The following is a 23,405-nucleotide window of genomic DNA, read 5'->3' as shown; positions in this document are numbered from 1 at the left end:
GGGGGGGGGGGTGGAAGAGAAGGATTAGTTTTGAAATGTGGTTAAAAACTTTCGATTCCTGGTGATATAAGATACAGAAGCCATTTCGCCCCTCATTCAAATGAGATCATAAGCACCTCAAATCTACTTAACCACTTTTGAACCACCTCCCTTGATATCCTTATCCAACAAACCTGGATTGCTCAGACTTGAAGAGCCCCAGTTGTCGCAGCATCCGCAAGGGCTTTTGGGGACAGTGGGGAAAAATGTAATCCGGATTTCTCCTCACATCAAGGCTGGTTAGAGAGCCTAAAACTAGGAGTTAGGACAAGGCTTTGGTCAGTTGGGCAAAATTGAGGTGAAATCCCTTCACGTAGAGGGTAGGAGAATCTTTGGAATCTCTACCTCAGAGAGCTGGAGAGGTTCAGTCGCCAAATATAGTCAAGACAGAAACCAGAAGATTTTGAGCACTAAAGGGATTGAGGGTTATTGGGAAAGGCCAGGAAAAAAAAGATGGATTTGAGGTCAAGGGTCAGCTGCAATCTTATTGCATGGTGGACAGGTTTGAGGGATGTTTGACCTACTCCTGCTCCTATTTGTTATATTGCAAATACAGGTTTCTTGGTGCCCAGAGGCACTGGGGTTCATAGAATCCCTACAGTGCAGATGGAAACCATTCGGCCCATCGAGTCTACACTCACTCTCCAACAGAGCATCCCACCCATGCCCTATCCCCATGACCCCACACATTTACCAAGGCTATTCCCCCTAACCTACACATCTTGAGACACTAAGGGTCAATTTAGCACGGCCAATCAACCTAACCTGCACATCTTTGGTGTGGGGGAGGAAATCAAAGCACCCGAAGGAAACCCCGGCAGACATGGGGAGAACATGCAAACTCCACACAGACAGTCACCCGAGGCCAGAATTGAACCTGGATCCCTGGTGCTGCGAGGTAACAGTGCCAACCACTGTGCTACTGTCCCCTCGATCTGCTTTGCATCTTCCTCACAATATACATTCCCACCAACTTGGTGTGTCCACGAACTTGAGAAGATTATATTTGGTCCCCACATCCAAATGATTGTTGTGTATTGTGAATAGCTGGAGTACAAGTATTGATCCTTGCGGTTACTCCACTAGTCAGAGTCTGCCAATGCCAGAATGATCCATTCTGTTTTCTGCCCATTAACCAATCCATAATCGATTCTGGTATATTATCTCCTATCTAGTGTGCTTTAATTTGGCTGAGCAACTTCCTAGAAAATTACAGCTCTGAAACAGGCCTTTTGGCCCTTCTTGTCTGTGCCGAACCATCTTATGCCTAGTCCCACTGACCTGCACTTGGACCATATCCCTCCACACCCCTCTCATCCATGAACCCGTCCAAGTTTTTCTTAAATGTTAAAAGTGACCCCGCATTTACCACTTTATCCGGCAGCTCATTCCACACTCCCACCACTCTCTGCGTGAAGAAGCCCCCCCTAATATTCCCTTTAAACTTTTCTCCTTTCACCCTTAACCCATGCCCTCTGGTTTTTTTCTCCCCTAGCCTCAGCGGAAAAAGCCTGCTTCCTGTGGGGGACTTTACCAAAAGTCTTCTGAAAACCCAAGTACATTATTCCCCCGACCCCCCTTTATCAATACTGTTAGTAACATCCTCAAAAAAGTGCTAACAGGTTTGTTAAACACGATTTTTCATTCATAAATCCACACTGATTGTACCCAATTACATCCTTATTGTCCAACTGTCCATTTATCATAGTCTTCATTATAGATTCCAGCATTTTTCCTACTACTGATGTTAGGCTAACAGGTCTGTAATTCCCTATTCTCGCTCTTCTTCCCCCTTCTTAGCACAGTTGCCTCACAGCGCCAGATATCCGGTTTTGATTCCCGGCTTGGGAGTCTGCACGTTCTCCCCGTGTCTGCGTGGGTTTCCTCCGGGTGCTCCAGTTTCCTCCCACAGTCCAAAAGACGTGCTGGTTGGGTGCATTGGCCATGCTGAATTCTCCCTCAGCGCACCCGAACAGGCGCCAGAGTGTGGCGACTAGGGGATTTTCACAGTAACTTCATTGCAGTGTTAATGTAAGCCTATTTGTGACACTAATAAATAAACTTAAAAGGAAAAGTCAGTCAACCGTGGCTCGCAAAGGAAGTTAAGGATTGTATAAGATTTTTAAAAAGAGACCTATAACGTTGTGAGAAATGATAGTAAACCTGAGGACTGGGAGCATTTTAGTTTACAGCAACAAGGAACTGATAAAGGGAGAATAGAATAGGAATGTAAACTAGCAAAATAAATATAAACACGGACTGTAAATCTTCAATAACGGCAAAATACTGTGGATGCTGGAATCTAAAACAAAAATGCTGGAAAATCTCAGCAGGTCTGATAGCATCTGTGGAGAGAGAACAAAGCCAACGTCATCCAGACTCGAAACACTGGCTCTATTCGCTCTCCACAGATGCTATCAGACCTGCTGAAATTTTCCAGCATTTTCTGTTTTTGTTTGTGTAGACTGTGAATTTTCTATAGATGTTAAAAAGGGAAGCTTTGGCAAAGGCAAATGTGGCATCATTAGAGGGTTTTTGTGCCTTTTTTTTTTCCATTCGTTCATGGGACATGGGGCCTCGCTGGCTGGGCCAGCATTTATTGTCCATCTCTAGTTGCTCTTGAAACTGGATGACTCGCTCAGCCATTTTTGAGGGCAGCTGAGAGTCAACTACATTGCTGTGGCTCTGGAATCACATGTAGGCCAGACCGGGTAAGGATGGCAGATTTCCTTCCCTAAAGGATATTAGTGAATCAGACGGGTTTTTCCGACAATCGACAATGGATTCATGGTTATCTGTAGACTCTTAATTCCAGATAGTTTTTTACTGAATTCAAATTCCACCATCTGCCATGGTGGGATTCGAATCCGGGTCCCCAGAACATTAGCTGAGTTTCTGCATTTATAGGCTAGCGATAAGACCACTGGGCCATTGCCCCCCCATTAAGGAATGTACAGTTGCTGTAAATGAAGTAATAATTATTTAATGACCATCCATAGCCTGTGTAACATCATACAGTTTAATGTATTTTCCCAAACCACCTCTGCCAACCTGCCCTCATGCCTTCGTTCAAATTTAACACCCTGCCTGTCGTCTGAACGACCTCACTTTCAAACATAAGGTAAAATTCTATCATTTGTTTACTCACCCTTAAAAGCATTTTTACAACAGGATTATTAATTTTCCCTTTTTCGCTACATAATTCTAGCTCTAAAATAGCCTGTTCTCTAATCATAGAATCCCTACAGTGCAGGAGGCGGCCATTTGGCCCATCGAGCCTGCACTGACCACAATCCCACCCAGACCCTATTCCCGTAATGCCAGTTATTTACCCTTTCCACTCTCCCTGACACTAAGGGGCAACTTAGTATGGCCAATCCACTGAACCCGCACATCTTTGGACAGTGGGAGGAAACCGGAGCACCCGGACGAAACCCACACAGACACGGGGAGAATGTGCAAACTCCACACAGACCCGAGGCCAGAATTGAAACCGGATCCCTGAGAGGCAGCAGTGCTAACCACTGCGGCGTTCGGTTCCTTAACATACTGCTTTAGAAACCCATCCTCCACAGCATTAATGTTCATTAGATTTACCCAGTCCATATGCAGATTGAAGTCACCTGTGATTATGTATTACCCATGTTACATGCATGCTTCCCTAACCTTCTGATTAACACATTGCCCCACACTACCGCTACTGTTTGGTGGCACATAAACAGCTCCTACCAATGTTTGCTATCCCTCGCTGTCTCTTACCTGGGATTATCTGCAGTGTTTAGAAAGTGTAACTAACTGATATCCAATTTCCCTTCCACCATCAAAATCAATTTCTGCTTTCAAGAATTGGCGTAGCAGCAAGAATGCAGGATGCTATGACTGCAATATCCATCCCCCAATCCCCTGCTTTTTAAGGCCATTACACAAACTAAAACTAATTAGTTTAGCACCTTCACCTTGGAACAAAACAAGCCAACGCACTTTGCAGATATTAAACGGCAAAAGGTTAGCAGGTCAGAGAAAGCTTCTTCCAGCATAAGTGTTGCCGTGCGGAGGCTTTTCCGTGTTTACCTGCTCTTTAAATAGAAGGGCCAATCTCTCAAAGAACTGACTCCCGTCGATAGAAGTCACAGCAACATAGAGGAACAACCCGTACAGGACTGGCTTGGGAATCCACTGCAGAGGAATGGGCAACAGGAGAAGCGAGATCCCCACCAATATGTGCGCCACGAGGGCTGACACACGGGTCTCCCTGACCCGGACAATCCTGGGAAAGATAAAGAGGGAGGGAGGGAGAAAAACAAAGAAATATATCAGGCTCCAGTCCGGAAGCAGACAGGTTTCGTACATACAGAGCATCACAGGCCATGGTGAAAAATCAGATAAAAACCCATTCATAAACTCTCCCGCGATTTAATCACCTGATTTGCTGGCCTAATTGGATAAGAGGCTCATTCCCTTTCTAGAATGTTCTAATAATGTGAATGGCTTATTTGAAGGTGGTTAAAGGTACGAGAGTGTTTTTAAACTCAGCGGTGACTCTATTCAGTCACTCTTTGCAATGGAAGACATAGGAAGCACTTCAAAGAGTTTTGTTTTAAATAGAATCATACAGCACAGGTGGTGGCCACTCATCCCATCATGTCTTTGGAAGATCTACCCAATTAGTCCAACTCCCCTGTTGCTTTGCCACTGCTCTGAACAGTTTTGCACCTAATTCTCTTTTGAAAGTTATTAAATCTGTATCCACTATCCATTCAAAAACGTAAACAACGCGCGGTATTAAAAATGTCTCATTGCCCTCCATTATTCATCAGGCAATCATTTTAAGATCACAGCACGAGAGGCAGCGATTTGGTCCATTGGGTTTGGTCTCTGAAGGAGTTATCCAATTACCGCCATCCCCTCGTTGCCATTATTACATGGCTTCACCCAACTACGGAAAGTGCTTCCAGTAGAATGAAGCAGATGGAAATGGTGAGGGAAATATGGTCATCATTCTGTCCATAAGATCCTACAAACACCGGCAGATGTGATGAGCCTTAGTCTTTGCTCATCGCTAATTTTACATGGATAGATTAAATGGCTACAGGAACAGGCCAGAAGCAATTAACTCAAACCCCGAGTCCCCAAAGCTTGTCCGCCATCCGCAAGGCACAAGTCAGGAGTGTGTCAGAATACTCTTCCCACTTGTCTGGATGGGGGCAGCTCCATTAACATTCAAGTAGCTCAACATCATCCAGGGCAAAACAGCCCACTTAATCAGCACCCCAACTACCACCTTAACACCCACTTCTTTCCACCAGCGACAGACAGTGTACCATCTACAAGGCAGCAGTGCGGCAACATGTCAAGCCTCCTCTGACAGCGCCTTCCAAACATGTGACTCACCTGGAAGAATGAGGACAGCACCACCTGCAAGTTCCTTTCCAAGTCACACACCATGCTGACTTAGAACATAGAACATAGAACAGCACAGCACAGAACAGGCCCTTCGGCCCACGATGTTGTGCCGAGCTTTATCTGAAACCAAGATCAAGCTATCCCACTCCCTATCATCCTGGTGTGCTCCATGTGCCTTTGAGCTACATCACCGTTTCCTCATTGTCAACATTTTGGAACACTCTGCCAAACAGTACGGTGAGGGTACATATAACCACACCGCCTCAAAGGCAATGAGGGATGGACAATAAATGCTGTCCTTGCCAGCATGGCCCACATGCAGTAAAATTATTTATAAAATCCGGCTTCTAGATGGCATGAACACCAGTTTCCCCATTCCCCGTTTGGAGAAGGAGAAAGTCCTAAATAATCATGACAAAGGTGGACGGGGAAAAGGATGTTTCATCTTGTGGGTGAGTCCAGAACGAGGGGGCACCCTTTTAAAATTGGGGGCAGGCCTTATAGGACAGAGCTGAGAATTTTTACGCTCAGGAGACTGTGCCACTTTGGGACACTGCCTCAGAAGGCACTGGAAGCGGGATTGCTGAATATTCTGAGGGCGGAGGCCGATAGATTCTTGTCAGGCTCAAGGGAACAATGGTATCGGGCGGGTGGGGTGGAATGGAACTCAACATAAACAGATCAGCTATGATCTTATTGAATGATGGAGCAGGGTCGAGGGGCCGAATGGCCTACTTCTGCTCATATTTCGTATAAGAACGTAAGGACTAGGAGCAGGAGTAGGCCATCTGGCCCCTCGAGCCTGCTCCGCCATTCAATAACTTCATGGCTGATCTTTTTGTGGACTCAGCGCCACTTACCCGCCCGCTCACCGTAACCCTTAATTCCTTTACTGTTCAAAAATGTATCTATCTTTGCCTTAAAAACATTCAACGAGGTAGCCTCAACTGCTTCACTGGGCAGGGAATTCCACAGATTCACAACCCTTTGTGTGAAGAAGTTCCTCCTTAACCCAGTCCTAAATCTGCTTCCCCTTATTTTGAGGCTCTGCCCCCTAGTTCTAGTTTCACCCGCCAGTGGAAACAACTTCCCTGCATATCTTATATGTTTCTATAAGATCTCCCCTCATTCTTCTGAATTCCAATGAGTATCGTCCCAGTCTACTCGGTCTCTCCTCATAAACCAACCCTCTCAACTCTGGAGTCAACCTAGTGAATCTCCTCTGCACCCCCTCCAGTGCCAGTATATCCTTTCTCAAGTAAGGAGACCAAAAAACTGTACACAGTACTCCAGGTGTGGCCTGACCAGCACCTTATACAGCTGCAACATAACCTCACTGTTTTTAAACTCCATCCCTCTAGCAATGAAGGACAAAATTCCATTTGCCTTCTTAATTACCTGCTGCACCTGCAAACCAACTCCTTGTAATTCTTGCACAAGGACTCCCAGGTCCCTCTGTACAGCAGCATGCTGCAATTTTTTAACCATTTAAATAATAGTCCATTTTGCTGTTATTCCAACCAAAATGGATGACCTCACATTTACCAACATTGTACTCCATCTGCCAGACCCTCGCCCACTCACTTAGACTATCTATATCCCTTTGCAGACTTTCAGCATCCTCTGCACACTTTGCTCTGCCATCCACCTTAGTGTCATCTGCGAATTGTGACACACTACACTTGGTCCCCAACTCCAAATCATCTATGTAAATCGTAAACACTTGCAGTCCCAACACTGATCCCTGAGGCACACCACTAGTCACTGATCGCCAACCAGAAAAACACCCATTTACCCCCACTCTTTGCTTTCTGTTAGCTAACCAATCCTCTATCCATGTGAATACATTACTCGTAACATCATGCACCTTTATCTTATGCAGATATAATAATAAAGTCAATTTTGCTTATGCCACAATCCAGGCAGCGACACCCCAAGATACTCCCAGGACTCCCACACCTTCAGATTCTGTGTTCCCATTTTAAGTTTCTAACGCAAGTCTAATTAAATCCAGGGTGTGGTTAGCCTAAGCATCCCTGTGAAATCTTATTTTTGTAAATATGATTCGCTTCTTTGCTCATGTAGAGGGGGAAGGCTGGCTGGGCCCAAAAGCCCAGCTTATCTTTTTTTTATTCATTCGTGGGACATGGGTGTCGCTGGCTCGCCAGCATTTATTGCCCTTGGAGGGCAGTTGAGAGATTGGAGTCACGTGTAAGCCAGACCAGGTAAGGACGGCAGATTTCCTTCCCTAAAAAATATTAATGAACCAGATGGGTTTTCCAACAATCGACAATGGTTTCTTTCACGGTAACCAATAGATTCTTAATTCCAAATATTTTTTATTGAATTCAAATTCCACCACCTGCCGTGGCAAGATTTGAATTAGCTGAGTTTCTGGATTAATAGTCTAGCAGTAATACCACTCCGCTGATGTAGCTGTAATGTTTCTAGCTGGTGAACCACATTGGAGAAAAGCTGGAAAGAAAAGTCAAAACTACAAAGAGCTGGTTCTATCCCAGTGAGAAAAAGAAATAGCCAGTGAAAAGCCCTCCTGGAAAAAGCTTTTGTTAATATTATTCCTCAATGCTATATTTGGTATCCTACAGGTCTTATTGAGCTACACACTCTTCAGTACAAAGTGTCTTATTATGCATTGAGATGAAAGCAACCCACATGTACAACCTTGATTCGATAACATTCTATTTAGAAGAATATTATTCTCCTGAGTTCGCTTTGCTCAACTGCATCAGTTGTCCAGTCTCACTGTGCAATGGAGCCTGAAGGAATAATCATTCAACTGAAAAATTCCGCTTAAATAAATTCACAGATCTCACAACAATTGACACATTACCTGGTCTGTTGCTCTTACTTAAAGAAATAGGTGCAGATGAGGAAGATCACTCAGCACATTTTAGCTCATTCCTCCAATTAAATACTAGACCCAAAAGTGTCCCAGCCTCCACCCCGAGGTCCAGTACATGCCGTGGTCATCTTTTTAAATGGTGGACACGGCGAGAGAGCAGAAATTGCAGGGTTTGCAGGAGTGCCAGACAGCCAACCGTAAATGGAGGTAGGCTCTATGTTAACAAGGCATCGAATGGCGATTTGACTCTGGGTTGTTGCCTGCTGGGAGGTTCAGGTCAGTTTTGTCTGGTTTTTAGGATCTTCACATAGCCCAAAGGCACAATTGGATGGAGGTGGAGGGGACAGGGGTCTGCTACCCTCAAACACACACAGGCTTCAGCCAGATTTGCTTCATGCTGACATTGACATAGAATCCTACAGTGCATGAGGAGGCCATCTGGCCCATCGAGTTTGCACCGACCACAATCCCACCCAGGCCCTATCCCCATAACCCCATGCATTTACTCTAGCTAGTCCCCCTGACACTAAGAGGCAATTTAGCACGGCCAATCAGCCTAACCTGCACGTCTTGCGGACTGTGGGAGGAAACCAGAGCACCCGGAGGAAACCCACGCAGACATGGGGAGAATGTGCAAACTCCACACAGACAGTGATCCAAGCCAGGAATCGGACCCGGGTCCCTGGCGCTGTGAGGCAGCAGTGCTAACCACTGTGCCTCCTCCTCCCCAAACGTACACCCCACCAACACCATGCACCTCCCCCAGCCACCACCAGCCCCCACCCAGCGTAGGCTCCAAAATTTGACCCTTGTTTCCTGGCAAGCTGATTAGGGATTAGCATTAAGAGTCAGTGACTGCACTATTTAGGCAAGTGGAGAGTATTCCATCACATCCCAACTTGTACCTTGTAGATGGTGGACAGGCTTTTGGGGGGGGGGGGGGGGGGGAGGGGGTGGGGGGAGGGAGGGAGGGGGTAGCCACAGTATTTATATGGCTAGTCCAATTCAGTTTCAGGTCAATGGGAACCCCCAGGATGCTGATAGTGGGGGATTCAGTAATGGTGATGCCATTAAATGTCAAAGAGCGACGGTTGGTTTCTCTCTTGTTGGAAATGGCCATTACCTGGCAGAAATGTTACTTGTCACTCATCAACCCAAGGCTGAATCCTGGTCTCGCTGCATATGGACACCGACTGCTTCATTATCAGAGACATGAACGATGCTGAACATTGTGCAATCAGCAACGAACATCCCCACTTCTGACCCCAAGATGGAAGGAAAGATCACCGGAGAAGCAGCTGAAGATGGCAGGGCGTAGGACTGTACTCCATAGAACACTTGCACTCAGAATGGAATAATTGCCCTCTAACAACCATAGCCATCTTCCTTTGTGCTAGATATGGCTCCAGCCAGTGGATATCCATCGACTTCAAACTAAAAGCAAAATTCTGCAGCTGCTGGAGTTGCGAAATAAAAACTGAAAAAGCTAGAAAAACTCAGTAGGTCTGGCAGTCTCTGGATTGAGGAACAGTTAATGATTCGAGTCATATGGACGTCTCTCTCCATGGATGCTGCCAGACCTGCTGAGTTTTTCCAGCATTTTCTGCTTTGATTCCCATTGATTTCAGTTTTGCTAAGGCTCCTGGATGAACAAAGAACAAAGAAAATTACAGCACAGGAACAGGCCCTTCGGCCCTCCAAGCCTGCACTGACCATGCTGCCCAACTTAACTAAAAACCCCTACCCTTCCAGGGACCAAATCCCTCTATTCTCATCCTATTCATGTATTTGTCAAGACGCCCCTTAAAAGTCACTATCGTATCTGCTTCCACTACCTCCCCCGGCAACGAGTTCCAGGCACCCACCACCCTCTGCGTAAAAAATCTGCCTCATACATCTCCTTTAAATCTTGCGCCTCGCACCTTAAACCTGTGCCCCCTAGTAATTGACTCTTCCACCCTGGGAAAAAGCTTCTGACTATCCATTCTGTCCATGCCCCTCATAATCTTGTTCACTTCTATCGTCATTCCCGAGAGAACAAACCAAGTTTCTCCAACCTCTCCTCAAAGCTAATGCCCTCCATACCAGGCAACATCCTGGTAAATATTTTCTGTGCCCGCTCCAAAGCCTCCACATCCTTCTGGGAGTGTGGCAACCAGAATTGAACACTATATTCCAAGTGCGGCCGAACTAAGATTCTATAAAGCTGCAACACGACGTGCCAATTTTTAAACTCAATGCCCCGGCCGATGAAGGCAAGCATGCCATGTATCTTCTTGACTACCTTCTCCACCTGCGTTGCCACTTTCAGTGAACTGTGTACCTGTATACCCAGATCCCTTTGCCTATCAATACTAAGGGTTCTGCCATTTACTGTATATTTCCTATTTGTATTAGACCTTCCAAAATGCATTACCTCAAATTTGTCCAGATTAAACTCCATCTGCCACCTCTCCGCCCAAGTCTCCAACTGAACTATATCCTGCTGTATCCTCTGATGGTCCTCATCGCTATCTGCAAATCCACCAACCTTTGTGTCGTCCGCAAACTTACGTATCAATCCAGTTACATTTTCCTCCAAATCATTTATATTACAAACAGCAAAGGTCCCAGCACTGATCCCTGAGGAACACCACTTGACACAGCCCTCCATTCAGAAACGCACAGTTCCACTGCTACCCTCTGTCTTCTTTGACCGAGCCAGTTTTGTATCCACCTTGCCAGCTCACCTCTGGTCCCGTGCGACTTCACCTTCTGCACCAGTCTGTCATGAGGGACCTTGTCAAAGGCCTTACTGAAGTCCATGTAGACAACATCCACTGCCCTACCCTCATCAATCATCTTCGTCACTTCCTCGAAAAACTCGATCAAGTTAGTGAGACACGACCTCCCCTTCACAAAACTATGTTACCTCTCACTAATACGTCCACTTATTTCCAAGTGGGAATAAATCCTGTCTCGAAGAATCCTCTCCAATAATTTCCCTACCATTGATGTAAGGCTCACCGGCCTGTAATTACCTGGATTATTCTTGCTACCCTTCTTAAACAAAGGAACAACATTGGCTATTCTCCAATCCTCTGGGACCTCCCCTGTAGCCAGTGAGGATACAATGATTTCTCTCAAGGCCCCAGCAATTTCCTCTCCTGCCTCTCTCAGTATTCTGGGGTATAACCCATCAGGCCCTGGGGACTTGTCTACCTTAATGTTTCTCAAGAACCCCAATACCTCCTCCTTTTTGATCTCAACATGAGTCAAACTATCTACACATCCTTTCCCAGACTCATCATCCACCAAGTCCTTCTCTTTGGTGAATACTGACGCAAAGTACTCATTTAATATTTCGCCCATTTCCTCTGGCTCCACGCATATATCCCTCCCTTGTCCTTGAGTGGGCCAACCCTCTCCCTGGCTACCCTCTTGCTCTTTATATATTTATAAAAAGCCTTGGGATTTTCCTTAATCCTGCTGGCCAACGCTTTTTCGTGACTCCTTTTAGTCCTCCTTACTCCTTGCTTAAGTTTCTTTCTACGTTCCTTGTATTCCACACTTGCTTCGTGTGTTTCCAGCCTCCTAGCCTTGATAAATGCTTCCTTTTTCTCTTTGACTAGGCTCACAATATCTCTCGTTATCCAAGATTCCCAAAACTTGCCATACTTATCCTTCATCCTTACAGGAATGTGCCGGTCCTGAATCACTATCAACTTACACTTGAAAGACTCCCACATGCCAGATGTTGATTTGCCCTCAAACATCTGCCCCAATCTACATTCTTCAGTTCCTGCCTAATATTGTTGTAATTAGCCTTCCCCCAATTTAGCACTTTAACTCGAGGACTGCACTTGTCTTTATCCATCAGTACCTTAAAGCTTACTGAATTGTGGTCACTGTTCCCGAACTGCTCCACTACTGAAACATCAACCACCTGGCTGGGCTCATTCCCCAATACCAGGTCCAGTATGGCCCCTTCCCTCGCTGGACTATCTACATACTGTTTCATGAAGTCCTCCTGGATGCTCCTTACAAACTCTGCCCCATCCATGCCCCTGGCACTAAGTGAGTCCCAGTCAATATAGGGGAAGTTAAAATCTCCCACCACAACAATCCTGTTACTTTTACACCTTGTCAAAATCTGCCTCCATATCTGTTCCTCCATCTCCCGCTGGCAGTTGGGTGGCCTATAGTAAACCCCCAACATTGTGACTACACCTTTCCTATGCCTGAGCTCTACCCATATTGCCTCGCTGTATGAGCCCTCCAAGGTGTCCTCCCACAGTACAGCTGTGATATTCTCCTTAACCAACAGTGCAACTCCCCCACCCCTTTTACATCCCCCTCCATCTCGTCCGAAACATCTGTTTCTTTGGACGTTAAGCTGTCAATCCTGTCCTTCCCTTAACCAAGTCTCTGTCATGGCAACAACATCATAGTTCCTAGTACTAATCCAAGCTCTAAGTTTGTCTGCCTTACCTGTTACACTTCTCACATTGAAACAAATGCACTTCAGTCCACCAGACCCTCTGATTAGCAACCCCACCCTGCCTGCTGTTTTTCTGAGTACTCTGGTTCCCCTTCAGCTAATTCACCTTTGCTTTGGTTCCCTCCCTGCCAAACTAGTTTAAATCCTCCCGTGTGATACTAGCAAACCTCCCGGCCAGAATATTTATGCCCTTCCAGTTTAGATGCAACCCATCCTTCTTGTACAGATCCCACCTGCCCCGGAATAGACCCCAATGGTCCAGATATCTGAAACCCTCCCTCCTACACCAGCTGTTTAGCCACGTGTTGAGCTGCACTAGCTTCCTATTCCTAGCCTCACTAGCACGTGGCACAGGGAGTAATCCTGAGATTACAAGCCTAGAGGTCCTGCTTTTTAAACTTTCTACCCAACACCCTAAACTGCTGCTGCAGGACCTCATCACTCTTCCTGCCTATGTCATTACTACCAATATGTACCACGACCTCTGGCTGCTCACCCTCTCCCTTCAGAATGCTTTCTGCCTGTTCAGTGCACATCCTGGACCCTGGCACCAAATGGCACACCTCTGTCGAGTGCGGCCTTGATGTCAAGGGCTGTCACTCTCACCTCACCTCTAGAGTTCAGCTCTTTTGTCCAGGTTTGAACCAAGGCTGTAACGAGGGCAGGAGCTGAAGATCCTGATAGAACCCAACTGAGTGTCAATGAGCAGGTTATTGCTGAGTAAGTGCCTCTTGATAGCATTATAGATGACCAGTTCCATCACGTTACTGATGATCGAGAGTAGACTGATGGGACGGTAATTGGCCAGGTTCGATTTGTCCTCTTTCTTACATACATGACATACCTGGACGGCACGGTAAGGCGGCACGGTGGCACAGTGGTTAGCACTGCTGCTTCACAGCTCCAGGGACCTGGGTTCGATTCCCGGCTTGGGTCACTGTCTGTGTGGAGTTTGCACATTCTCCTCGTGTCTGCGTGGGTTTCCTCCGGGTGCTCCGGTTTCCTCCCACCGTCCAAAGATGTGCGGGTTAGGTTGATTGGCCATGCTAAAATTGCCCCTTAGTGTCCTGGGATGCGTAGATTAGAGGGATTAGTGGGTAAAATATGTAGGGATATGGGGGTAGGGCCTGGGTGGGATTGTGGTCGGTGCAGACTCGATGGGCTGAATGGCCTCTTTCTGTACTGTAGGGTTTCTATGATTCTATGACAATTTTCCACAGTGTCGGGTAGATACCAGTGTTGTAACTGTATTGGAACAGCTTGAGTAGGGGAGTGGCAAGTTCTGGAACACAAGTCTTCAGTATTATTTCCGGAATGTTGTCAGGGCCCAGAGCCGTTGAGTATCCCGCACTTTCAGCTATTTCTTGATATCATGTGCCATATCCTAACTAAACTCCACTGTGCCCCTACCCCAATGACGGTGACATTGGTGTCTGTGACATTGTAAGGTATAATCCTGAAAGAGTGACGATGTCAGGCTGTTGCTTGACTCTCCTGTGGAACAACTCTCCCAATTTGGATACAATTCCCCCTATTAGCGATGAGGACTTTGCAAGGTCAACAATGCTGGGTTACCGCTAAGCCACCATCTCCTCCCTTGCCTAGCTGAAGACATGGCCGCCAACAGCAGAGCGATGAAAGCCAGAATGGTCAGAGAGCAGAGATCTCAAAGGCTTGTGAGGCTACAGGAGGTTAGAGGTGGGGAAGGGCACAGCCAAAGGTGAAATTAAAAATAAGGATGAGAATTCTAAAGTCGAGGCCTTTTTTACCGGTAGCCATTTTAGGTCAGCGAGTGCAGAGGTGACAGGTTAACGGAACAAGTGTGTTCACAGCAAGTGGTTTGGAGGAGCTTAAGCTGAGAGAATCACAGAATCCCTACAGTCCAGAAGGCGGCCATTCGGCCCTTCAAGTCTGCACTGACAACCATCCTATCCAGCTCCTATCCCCGTAACATCACATATTTACCCTGCTAATCCCCCTGACATTGAGGGGCAATTTAGCATGGCCAATTCATCTAACCCGACACATCTTTGGACTGTGGAAGGAAACCCATGCAGACACAGGGAGAACATGCAAATACCAGACAGACACCCAAGGCAGGAATTGAACCCTGTTTCCTGGCACTGTGGGGCAGCAGTGCTAACCACTGTGCTGCCACACAATGAGAGAATGGTCAGGAGAGCATTAGACTGGTTGAGTCTAGAGTAACAAAGGCAGGAGGATTTCAACGCTGCATGAGCTGAGATGGAGACGGGCAATGTTATGCAGGTGGAAGCTGTAGCCTTGGTGATGTGCATGCTTGCGGGTGGAAGCTCCACTCAGGTCAGACTGGACACCAATGTGTGAACAGTCTGGCGTCTCCTCAGACTGTGACCAGAGCGGGTAATCAAGTAGGTCATTAGGGAATGGATCGTGCATTGGTGACTGCAGAAACAATTTCTCTGTGGGGGAGAAAAAGCAATCTAATACTGGATGTCGCACAACTAGTGTAAGGCTTTGCACCTTTGCTACTGGTAGCAGCGTATGTTTAAGTTTGTTTATTAGTGTCACAAGTAGGCTTACATTAACACTGCAATGAAGTTACTGTGCAAATCCCCCAGTCGCCACACTCTGGCGCCTGTTCGGGTACACTGAGGGAGAATTTAGCATGGTCAATGCACCTAACCAGCATGTCTTTCGGACTGTGGGAGGAAACCGGAACACCCGGAGGAAACCCACGCAGACACGGGGAGAACATGCAGACTCCACCCAGACAGTGACCCAAGTGTGGAATTGAATCCGAGTCCCTGGAGCTGTGAGGTAGCAGCGCTAACCACTGAGCCACCCAATTCAACTATACTTTACTCGAAATGATGTCAGGTACTATATATTGCAATGGTCACCATACATCAGAAAGTAACTCACCTTTTGAACTGGTGCTGCAATCAATTTAAGTAAAGATCTTTGAATTAATTTCAGAAAGGTATTCACCCTAGCTTAGTGGTTAAAACAAAATGTCGGCATGGATAAGTTGAGCCGAAGGGCTTATTTCCATGCTGTAAACCTCTACGACTCCAAAGATATCGAAGTTGCACAATCTTTGTCTTTAGGAGCTATCCAGGTACGTGACTTGTATCCTTTTTAGGTGCGTTTGCATTAAACTCCTCAAAAGCTGCTGATACCAACAAAATCTGACTTTTGATTCAGCTGCCAGCTGAGGCAACAGAACGGCAAATTAACTCCTTCAAAATATGCAGGTTCGTGAAATGTAGAGCAGCAGCTGAACTGAGTGAAATTGGACCAGATTCTCTGGGGCCCGAGGAACGCATAACAAGGGGCAGCACGGTGGCACAGCGGTTAGCACTGCTGCCTCACAGCACCGGGGACCTGGGTTCAATTCCTGGCCTTGGCTCAGTCTGTGCAGAGTCTGCACGTTCTCCCCATCTCTGCGTGGGTTTCCTCCCACAGTCCAAAGATGTGCAGGTTAGATGGATTGGCCATGTTAAATTGCCCCCTAGTGTCCCAAGATGTCTAGGTTAGGGGGATTAGTGAGGTAAATACCTGGGGTTGCGGGCAACTGGTCTGGGTGGGATTGCCCGAGTGTCAGGGAGATTAGATGGGGTTACAAGGATAGGACATCAGTGGGATTGTTGTTGGTGCAAACTCGATGGGCCAAACGGTCTCGAGCATAAGAACATAAGAACTAGCAGCAGGACTCAGCTACACTTACCCTCCCGCTCACCCGAACCCTTAATTCCATTACTGTTCAAAAATCTATTCCTGCCTTAAAACATTCAATGAGGTCGCCTCAACTGCTTCACTGGCCAGGGAATTCCACAGATTCACAACCCTTTGTGTGAAGAAGTTCCTCCTCAACTCAGTCCTAAATCGGCTTCCCCTTATTTTGAGGCTATGCTCCCTAGCTCTAGTTTCACCCGCCAGTGGAAACAACTTCCCTGCTTCTATCTTATCTATTCCCTTCATAATCTTATATGTTTCTATAAGATCTCCCCTCATTCTTCTGAATTCCAATGAGTACAGCCCCAGTCTACTCAGTCCCTCCACATAAGCCAATCCTCTCAACTCCGGAATCCACTCCTTCTGCACTGCAGGGATTCTACGATTCAAGGGCTGGGAGACCACGTGTGGTTGGAGATCTTTGAGCTGGAATACAGGAGAGCAACTTTTAAATGAAGCTCGAGGTGAAATAATGCTGTTTAGTCTACTAACCCTCCTGATTGCCCACCGAAAGTGGTCCTTGAAAAGGATAGAGTTAGACTGAGGGTGTAGATACGCAGAGGGACCTGGGTGTGCAAGTCCACAGATCTTTGAAGGTGACGTCACAGATGGAGAAGGTCGTGAATAAGGCATATGACATGCTTGCCTTTATAAGACGGGGCGTAGAGTATAAAAGTTGGGGTCTGATGTTGCAGTTGTATAGAACACTGGTTCGGCCGCATTTGGAATACTGCGCCCAGTTCTGGTCGCCACACTACCAGAAGGACGTGGAGGCTTTAGAGAGAGTGCAGAGGAGGTTTACCAGGATGTTGCCTGGTATGGAAGGGCTTAGTTATGAGGAGAGATTGGGTAAACTGGGGTTGTTCTCACTGGAAAGACGGAGGATGAGGGGTGACCTAATAGAGGTGTATAAAATTATGAAAGGCATAGATAGGGTGAACGGTGGGAAGCTTTTTCCCAGGTCGGTGGTGACGTTCACGAGGGGTCATAGGTTCAAGGTGAGGGGTGGGGTGGGGGGGGCGGGTGGTGTGTTTAACACGGATATCAGAAGGACGTATTTTACAGAGGGTGGTGGGGGCCTGGAATGCGCTGCCGGGCAAGGTGGTGGAGGCAGACACACTGGGAACGTTTAAGACTTATCGAGATAGCCATATGAACGGAGTGGGAATGAAGGGATACAAAAGAATGGTCTAGTTTGGACCAGGGAGTGGCGCGGGCTTGGAGGGCCGAAGGGCCTGTTCCTGTGCTGTATTGTTCTTTGTTCTTTAACTCCCTCCAGAATACAATCAGTGCAGTTTAACTGATCCAAAGTTTTATTGACAGGACAGGATCATTCTACCATCATGATGGAGCAGCCTATTATTTTTGTGTCTTTGTAGATTGGATCTTACATCACTGTCCGTGTGGAGTTTGCATGTTCTCCAGTGGGTTTCCTCCGAGTGCTCCAGTTTCCTCCCACTGTCCAAAGATGTGCGGGGTTAGGGTTAGGTGGACTGTCCATGCTAAATTGACCCTTAGTGTCAGAGGAACTTGCTAGGGTAAATGCATGGGGTTATGGGGATAGGGCCTGGGTGGAATTGTGATCGGTGCAGACTCGATGGGCCAAATGGCCTCCTTCTGCTCTGTAGAATTCTGTGAGACATTGAACCAGGTTCTTGTCTTCCCTCTCGGGCAGATGTAAAGCATCCCTGGCACCATTCGAAGAGGAGCCAGGAAGGTCACCTCAGTGACCCAGCCAATTTCTTTCATGGCTGCTTCAGTGACAAAGTTCAATCTGCTTCTTCGCCGCCTATCCAAGGGAACCTCTGAGTTTTTTGTTCCTCGTGCCTCTAGAGTCACTTCATCTCTTTTTATTTCCTACATTCAAGACAATTTTCAAAGCAAGTTCTTTCTCTTGTGGCACAGTGGTTAGCACTGCTGCCTCACAGCGCCAGGAGCCCAGGTTCAATTCCGGCCTTGGGTGACTATCTGTGTGGAGTTTGCATGTTCCCTCCCCCCAACCTGTGTCTGCGTGGGTTTCCTCCGGGTGCTCAGATTTCCTCCCACAGTCCAAAGATGTGCGGGTTAGCTTATTGGATATGGTAAATTGCCCTTTAGCATTAGGGGGATTAGCAGGATAAATAGATGGGGTTATGGGGATCATGCCCGAGTGGGATTGTTGTCAGTGCAGACTTGATGGGCCAAATGGCCTCCTTCTACCCTGTAGGGATTTGATGATTCTATAAAGGCAAACATACTGAATTTATACATCCACAACAACCTCAAGCCTTTCTAAAGCAATATTACTTCAGTCAATACGCAAGAATGGCTTCCCCAACAGCACTGGGCGTGTACCTTCAGCACACTGATTACCCCGGTTCAGGACAATAGCACAGCTCTGCTTTCATTAGTAATGGGCAGTAAATGTTGGGCTTTTCAATGACGCCAACAACCCAAGGATGAAAGTTGCAAGAAAGAAATCTACGACCAACACATGGCTTCCAAGTTGCAATCAGTGTCAATGTGGATAAACAATAAACAGGCGAATGAATAAGCCAATGACTTGATAATTTTTTTTGTGTGGCAAAGCTTCAGGGAGGAATGTTGACCGTGACACTGAAGGAACTTCCAATTTGACCAGGTCACACTGTCGTCTGAAGCATTCCATAATCCCACATGCACACATACACACGCACCCCACCACACACATCACCCCACCCCCCCCCCCCAACAAACACACATTCCCTCCCTGCCAACCCACACACACGCCCACAGTTACATTTCCTTTCTGCGGCTATTCAGAGACTGATGACTCTAACATTTTTAAGCTTGGCAGATTGTTTCTAGAGTGCTGGCTGAGCAGAATGCAGCTGGATTATATGATAACACAAAAAATGCTGTTACATTAGTTTAATAGAATATCAATTTCTTCCAAGTCGCGCATTGGAAAATACTCAAGTGAGCATAAAAAAAGCCAGTTAACCAGCCTACTCTGCCTACCGACCAGATGCCAAGGGACCAACTACACATTCTTAGTATTTTCTATTCACTTTCAGGATGTGGTGATTTGTTTCCCAAGCTTACATTCTCGAGTGAACCACTGCATTCTGAGAGATTTTATTTTTCTTTATTCTTTCATAGGATGTGGGCATCACTGGCAAGGCCAGCACTTATTGCTCATCTCTAACTGCCCCTGGACTCAGTGGCTCAGCCACTCAGTTGACAGTCAACCACATTGCTGTGGGTCTGGAGTCACATGTAGGCCAGACAAGGTATGGATGGCAGATTTCCTTCCCTAAAGGACATTAGTGAGTTTTTACATGTGAGCTGCCATGGGCACCGTTACGGAGACTAGCTTTATGCTCCAGATTTAAAATTCCACCAGTTGCCCTGGTGGGATCTGAATGCCTGGGTCTCTGGGTTACTAGTCTAGTCAGTAAGAAGTCTCTCAACACCAGGTTAAAGTCCAACAGGTTTATTTGGTAGCAAAAGCCACTAGCTTTCGGAACGCTACTCCTTCATCAGGTGAGTGGGATTTCAGTTCACAAACAGGGCATATAAAGACAAACTCAATTTACAAAATAATGGTTGGAATGCAAGTCTTTACAGGTAATCAAATCTTAAAAGGTACAGACAATGTGAGTGGAGAGAGGGTTAAGTACAGGTTATAAAGATGTGTATTGTCTCCAGACAGGACAGTTAGTGAGATTTTGCAAGCCCAGGCAAACCGTGGGGGTTACAGATAGTGTGACATGAACCCAAGATCCCAGTTGAGGCCTTCCTCGTGTGTGCTGAACTTGGCTATCAGTCTCAATGCCAGCATCTCCACATCATGGTTACTAGTCGAGTGACATTGCTACTGTCTCTCCTAAAATGTACTCCCACAATGTTGTCAGGGATGATAGGCTTAGGTTGTTTTCTCTGGAACAGAAAAGGCTGAAGGGCGACCTGTTTGAGGCGTTCAAGATTATGAGGCCATGATGTGGACTCGCCTGAAGGAGCAGCGCTCCGAAAGCTCGTGATTCCAAATAAACCTGTTGGACTTTAACCTGGTGTTGTGAGACTTCATACAAGATTATGAGGGGCATGGACAGGGTGGATAGGGAGCAGCTGTTCCCTTTAGTTGAAGGGGACACAAGTTAAAAGTGAGGGGTGGGAGGTTTAGGGGGTATTTTAGGAAAACTATTTTACCCAGAGAGTGGTGATGGTCTGGAATGTGCTGCCTGAGAGGGTGGTGGAGGCGGGATGCTTCACATCCTTTAAAAAGTATCTGGATGAGCACTTGGCACATCATAACATTCAGGGCTATGGGCCAAGTGCTGGCAAGTGAGATTATGTGGGCAGGTCAGGGCCTTTCATTCGTTGGTGCAGACTCGATGGGCTGAAGGGCCTCTTTTGCACTGTAGTATTCTGTGATTCTGATCCAGCAAAATTGAAGGATTGGTGATGTACAGTCATTTGGGATGTTGAGAGGTTTGGAAGGAACTTGACGTGGATTCTCAGGTATCTGCAGCCCTTATTTATCAAGGTGGCAGAGGTCACGAGCTTGGAGCCTTGGTGGGTTCCTGCAGTGCTTCTTGTAGATGGTGTACATTGCTGCCACTGTGCGTCAGTGGTGGAATGAGTGAATGTTTAAGATGGTGAATGGGGAGCCAGTCTAACGGATATTGTTCCCGGATAGTGTTGAATTTCAATTACTGCTGCAGAATCAGAGAATCCCTACAGTGCAGAAAGAGGCCATTCGGCCCATCGAGCCTGCATTGACAACAGTCCCACCCAGGCCCTATCCCCATAACCCCAAGTATTTACCCTGCTCATCTCCCTTACCCTCGAGGACAATTTAGCATGGCCAATCAACCTAACCCACATATCAACCGAACCCACACATAAGGAACGGTTCTGGACTCTGGGTCTGTACTCGTTGGAGTTTAGAAGGATGAGGGGGGATCTTATTGAAACCTACATGATAATGCGAGGCCCGGATAAAGTGGACGTGGAGAGGATGTTTCCACTAGTAGGAAAAATAAAACCAGAGGGCACAACCTCAGGCTAAAGGGATGATCCTTTAAAACAGAGATGAGGAGGAATTTCTTCAGCCAGAGAGTGGTGAATCTGTGGAACTCTTTGCCGCAGAAGGCTGTGGAGGCCAGGTCATTGAGTGTCTTTAAGACAGAGATAGATAGGTTCTTGTTAATAAGGGAATCAGGGATTATGGAGAAAAGGCAGGAGAATGGGGATGAGAAAAATATCAGCCATGATTGAATGGCGGAGCAGACTTGCTGGGCCGAGTGGCCTAATTCTGCTCCTATGTCTTATGGAGTATGTTTGGAGTGTGGGAAGAAACCGGAGCACCTGGAGGAAACCCACGCAGACACGGGGAGAATGTGCAAACTCCACAGAGACAATGACCCAAGCCAGGAATCGAACCCGGGTCCCTGGCGCTGCGAGACAGCAGTGCTAACCACTCTGCCGCCGTGTCGTGCAGCTGCATTCATCCAGGCTATAAAGACCAGAAGGTGCCAGGTTCTCGGAGTTAAAATCATTGAATTCATACAGCGCAGAAGTAGGCCATTCGGCCCATCGAGCCTACACCGACCACAATCCCACCAAGGCCCTAACCCATGACCCCATGTATTTATCCCACTAATCCCCCGAACACGAAGAGGCAATTTTAGCATGACCAATCAATCAACCCAACCTGCACAGCTTTGGAGTTAGTCCACCTCTGACATGCTGACAGAGGCCTGGATTTTCTGCTCCCATTTTCACTGGGTAGGTTTGATCACAGGAGCAGGAAACCCCCATGAAATGTCCAAATCACATTTCACACTGACGTAAAAATGTGACACGATTGTCCCCTCCCCTGCCAGTGATGTAGCGCATATCATCCCCATATATTAGCATATAATTATCAGACCTCTGTACCTGAATCATTCTGCCAAAGAACCCCCTCCCCGCAGTGAAACCCGACTGGTCTCCAAAGGCATGCAAACCTCCCAGAGGAGCTGTCGAGACTGCATTGCAAAGGTGGGGGGGTTGGAATAAAAGAGGTCATGCCTGGGCACTGGCCCCTGGCATGGTCCCGACTCCAGGGGTGATGCATTGGGTTGGGGGGGGGGGGGGGGGAGCTCCTAGTGAAATAGAACATAGAACATAGAACATTACAGCGCAGAACAGGCCCTTCGGCCCACGATGTTGCACCGACCAGTTAAAAAAAAAAACTGTGACCCTCCAACCTAAACCAATTTCTTTTCGTCCATGAACCTATCTACGGATCTCTTAAACGCCCCCAAACTAGGCGCATTTACTACTGATGCTGGCAGGGCATTCCAATCCCTCACCACCCTCTGGGTAAAGAACCTACCCCTGACATCGGTTCTATAACTACCCCCCCTCAATTTAAAGCCATGCCCCCTCGTGCTGGATTTCTCCATCAGAGGAAAAAGGCTATCACTATCCACCCTATCTAAACCTCTAAACATCTTATATGTTTCAATAAGATCCCCTCTTAGCCGCCGCCTTTCCAGCGAAAACAATCCCAAATCCCTCAGCCTCTCCTCATAGGATCTCCCCTCCATACCAGGCAACATCCTGGTAAACCTCCTCTGCACCCTCTCCAAAGCCTCCACATCCTTCCTGTAATGTGGGGACCAGAACTGCACACAGTACTCCAAGTGCGGCCGCACCAGAGTTGTGTACAGTTGCAACATAACGCTACGACTCCTAAATTCAATCCCCCTACCAATAAACGCCAAGACACCATATGCCTTCTTAACAACCTTATCTACTTGATTCCCAACTTTCAGGGATCTATGCACACATATACCTAGATCCCTCTGCTCCTCCACACTATTCAAAGTCCTCCCGTTAGCCCTATACTCAACACATCTGTTATTCCTACCAAAGTGAATTACCTCACACTTC

General features: G+C 47.0%; 1 protein-coding gene across 2 annotated transcripts in view; it reads right to left on the bottom strand.

The window, feature by feature from the left end:
• Positions 1 to 23,405, bottom strand: part of slc4a11 (solute carrier family 4 member 11) — a 218,406-nt gene that overhangs the window by 4,702 nt on the left and 190,299 nt on the right. For both annotated transcript variants that reach the window (XM_078224199.1, XM_078224209.1), the window contains exon 18: positions 4,111 to 4,306. In XM_078224199.1, coding sequence (XP_078080325.1) covers positions 4,111 to 4,306 — 196 coding nt within the window. The remainder of the gene's footprint in view (positions 1 to 4,110; positions 4,307 to 23,405) is intronic.

Source organism: Mustelus asterias, chromosome 1 (assembly GCF_964213995.1).
Source record: "Mustelus asterias chromosome 1, sMusAst1.hap1.1, whole genome shotgun sequence".
In the NCBI taxonomy this organism is placed as follows: domain Eukaryota; kingdom Metazoa; phylum Chordata; class Chondrichthyes; order Carcharhiniformes; family Triakidae; genus Mustelus; species Mustelus asterias.
This window is presented reverse-complemented; position numbering and strand designations above follow the sequence as displayed.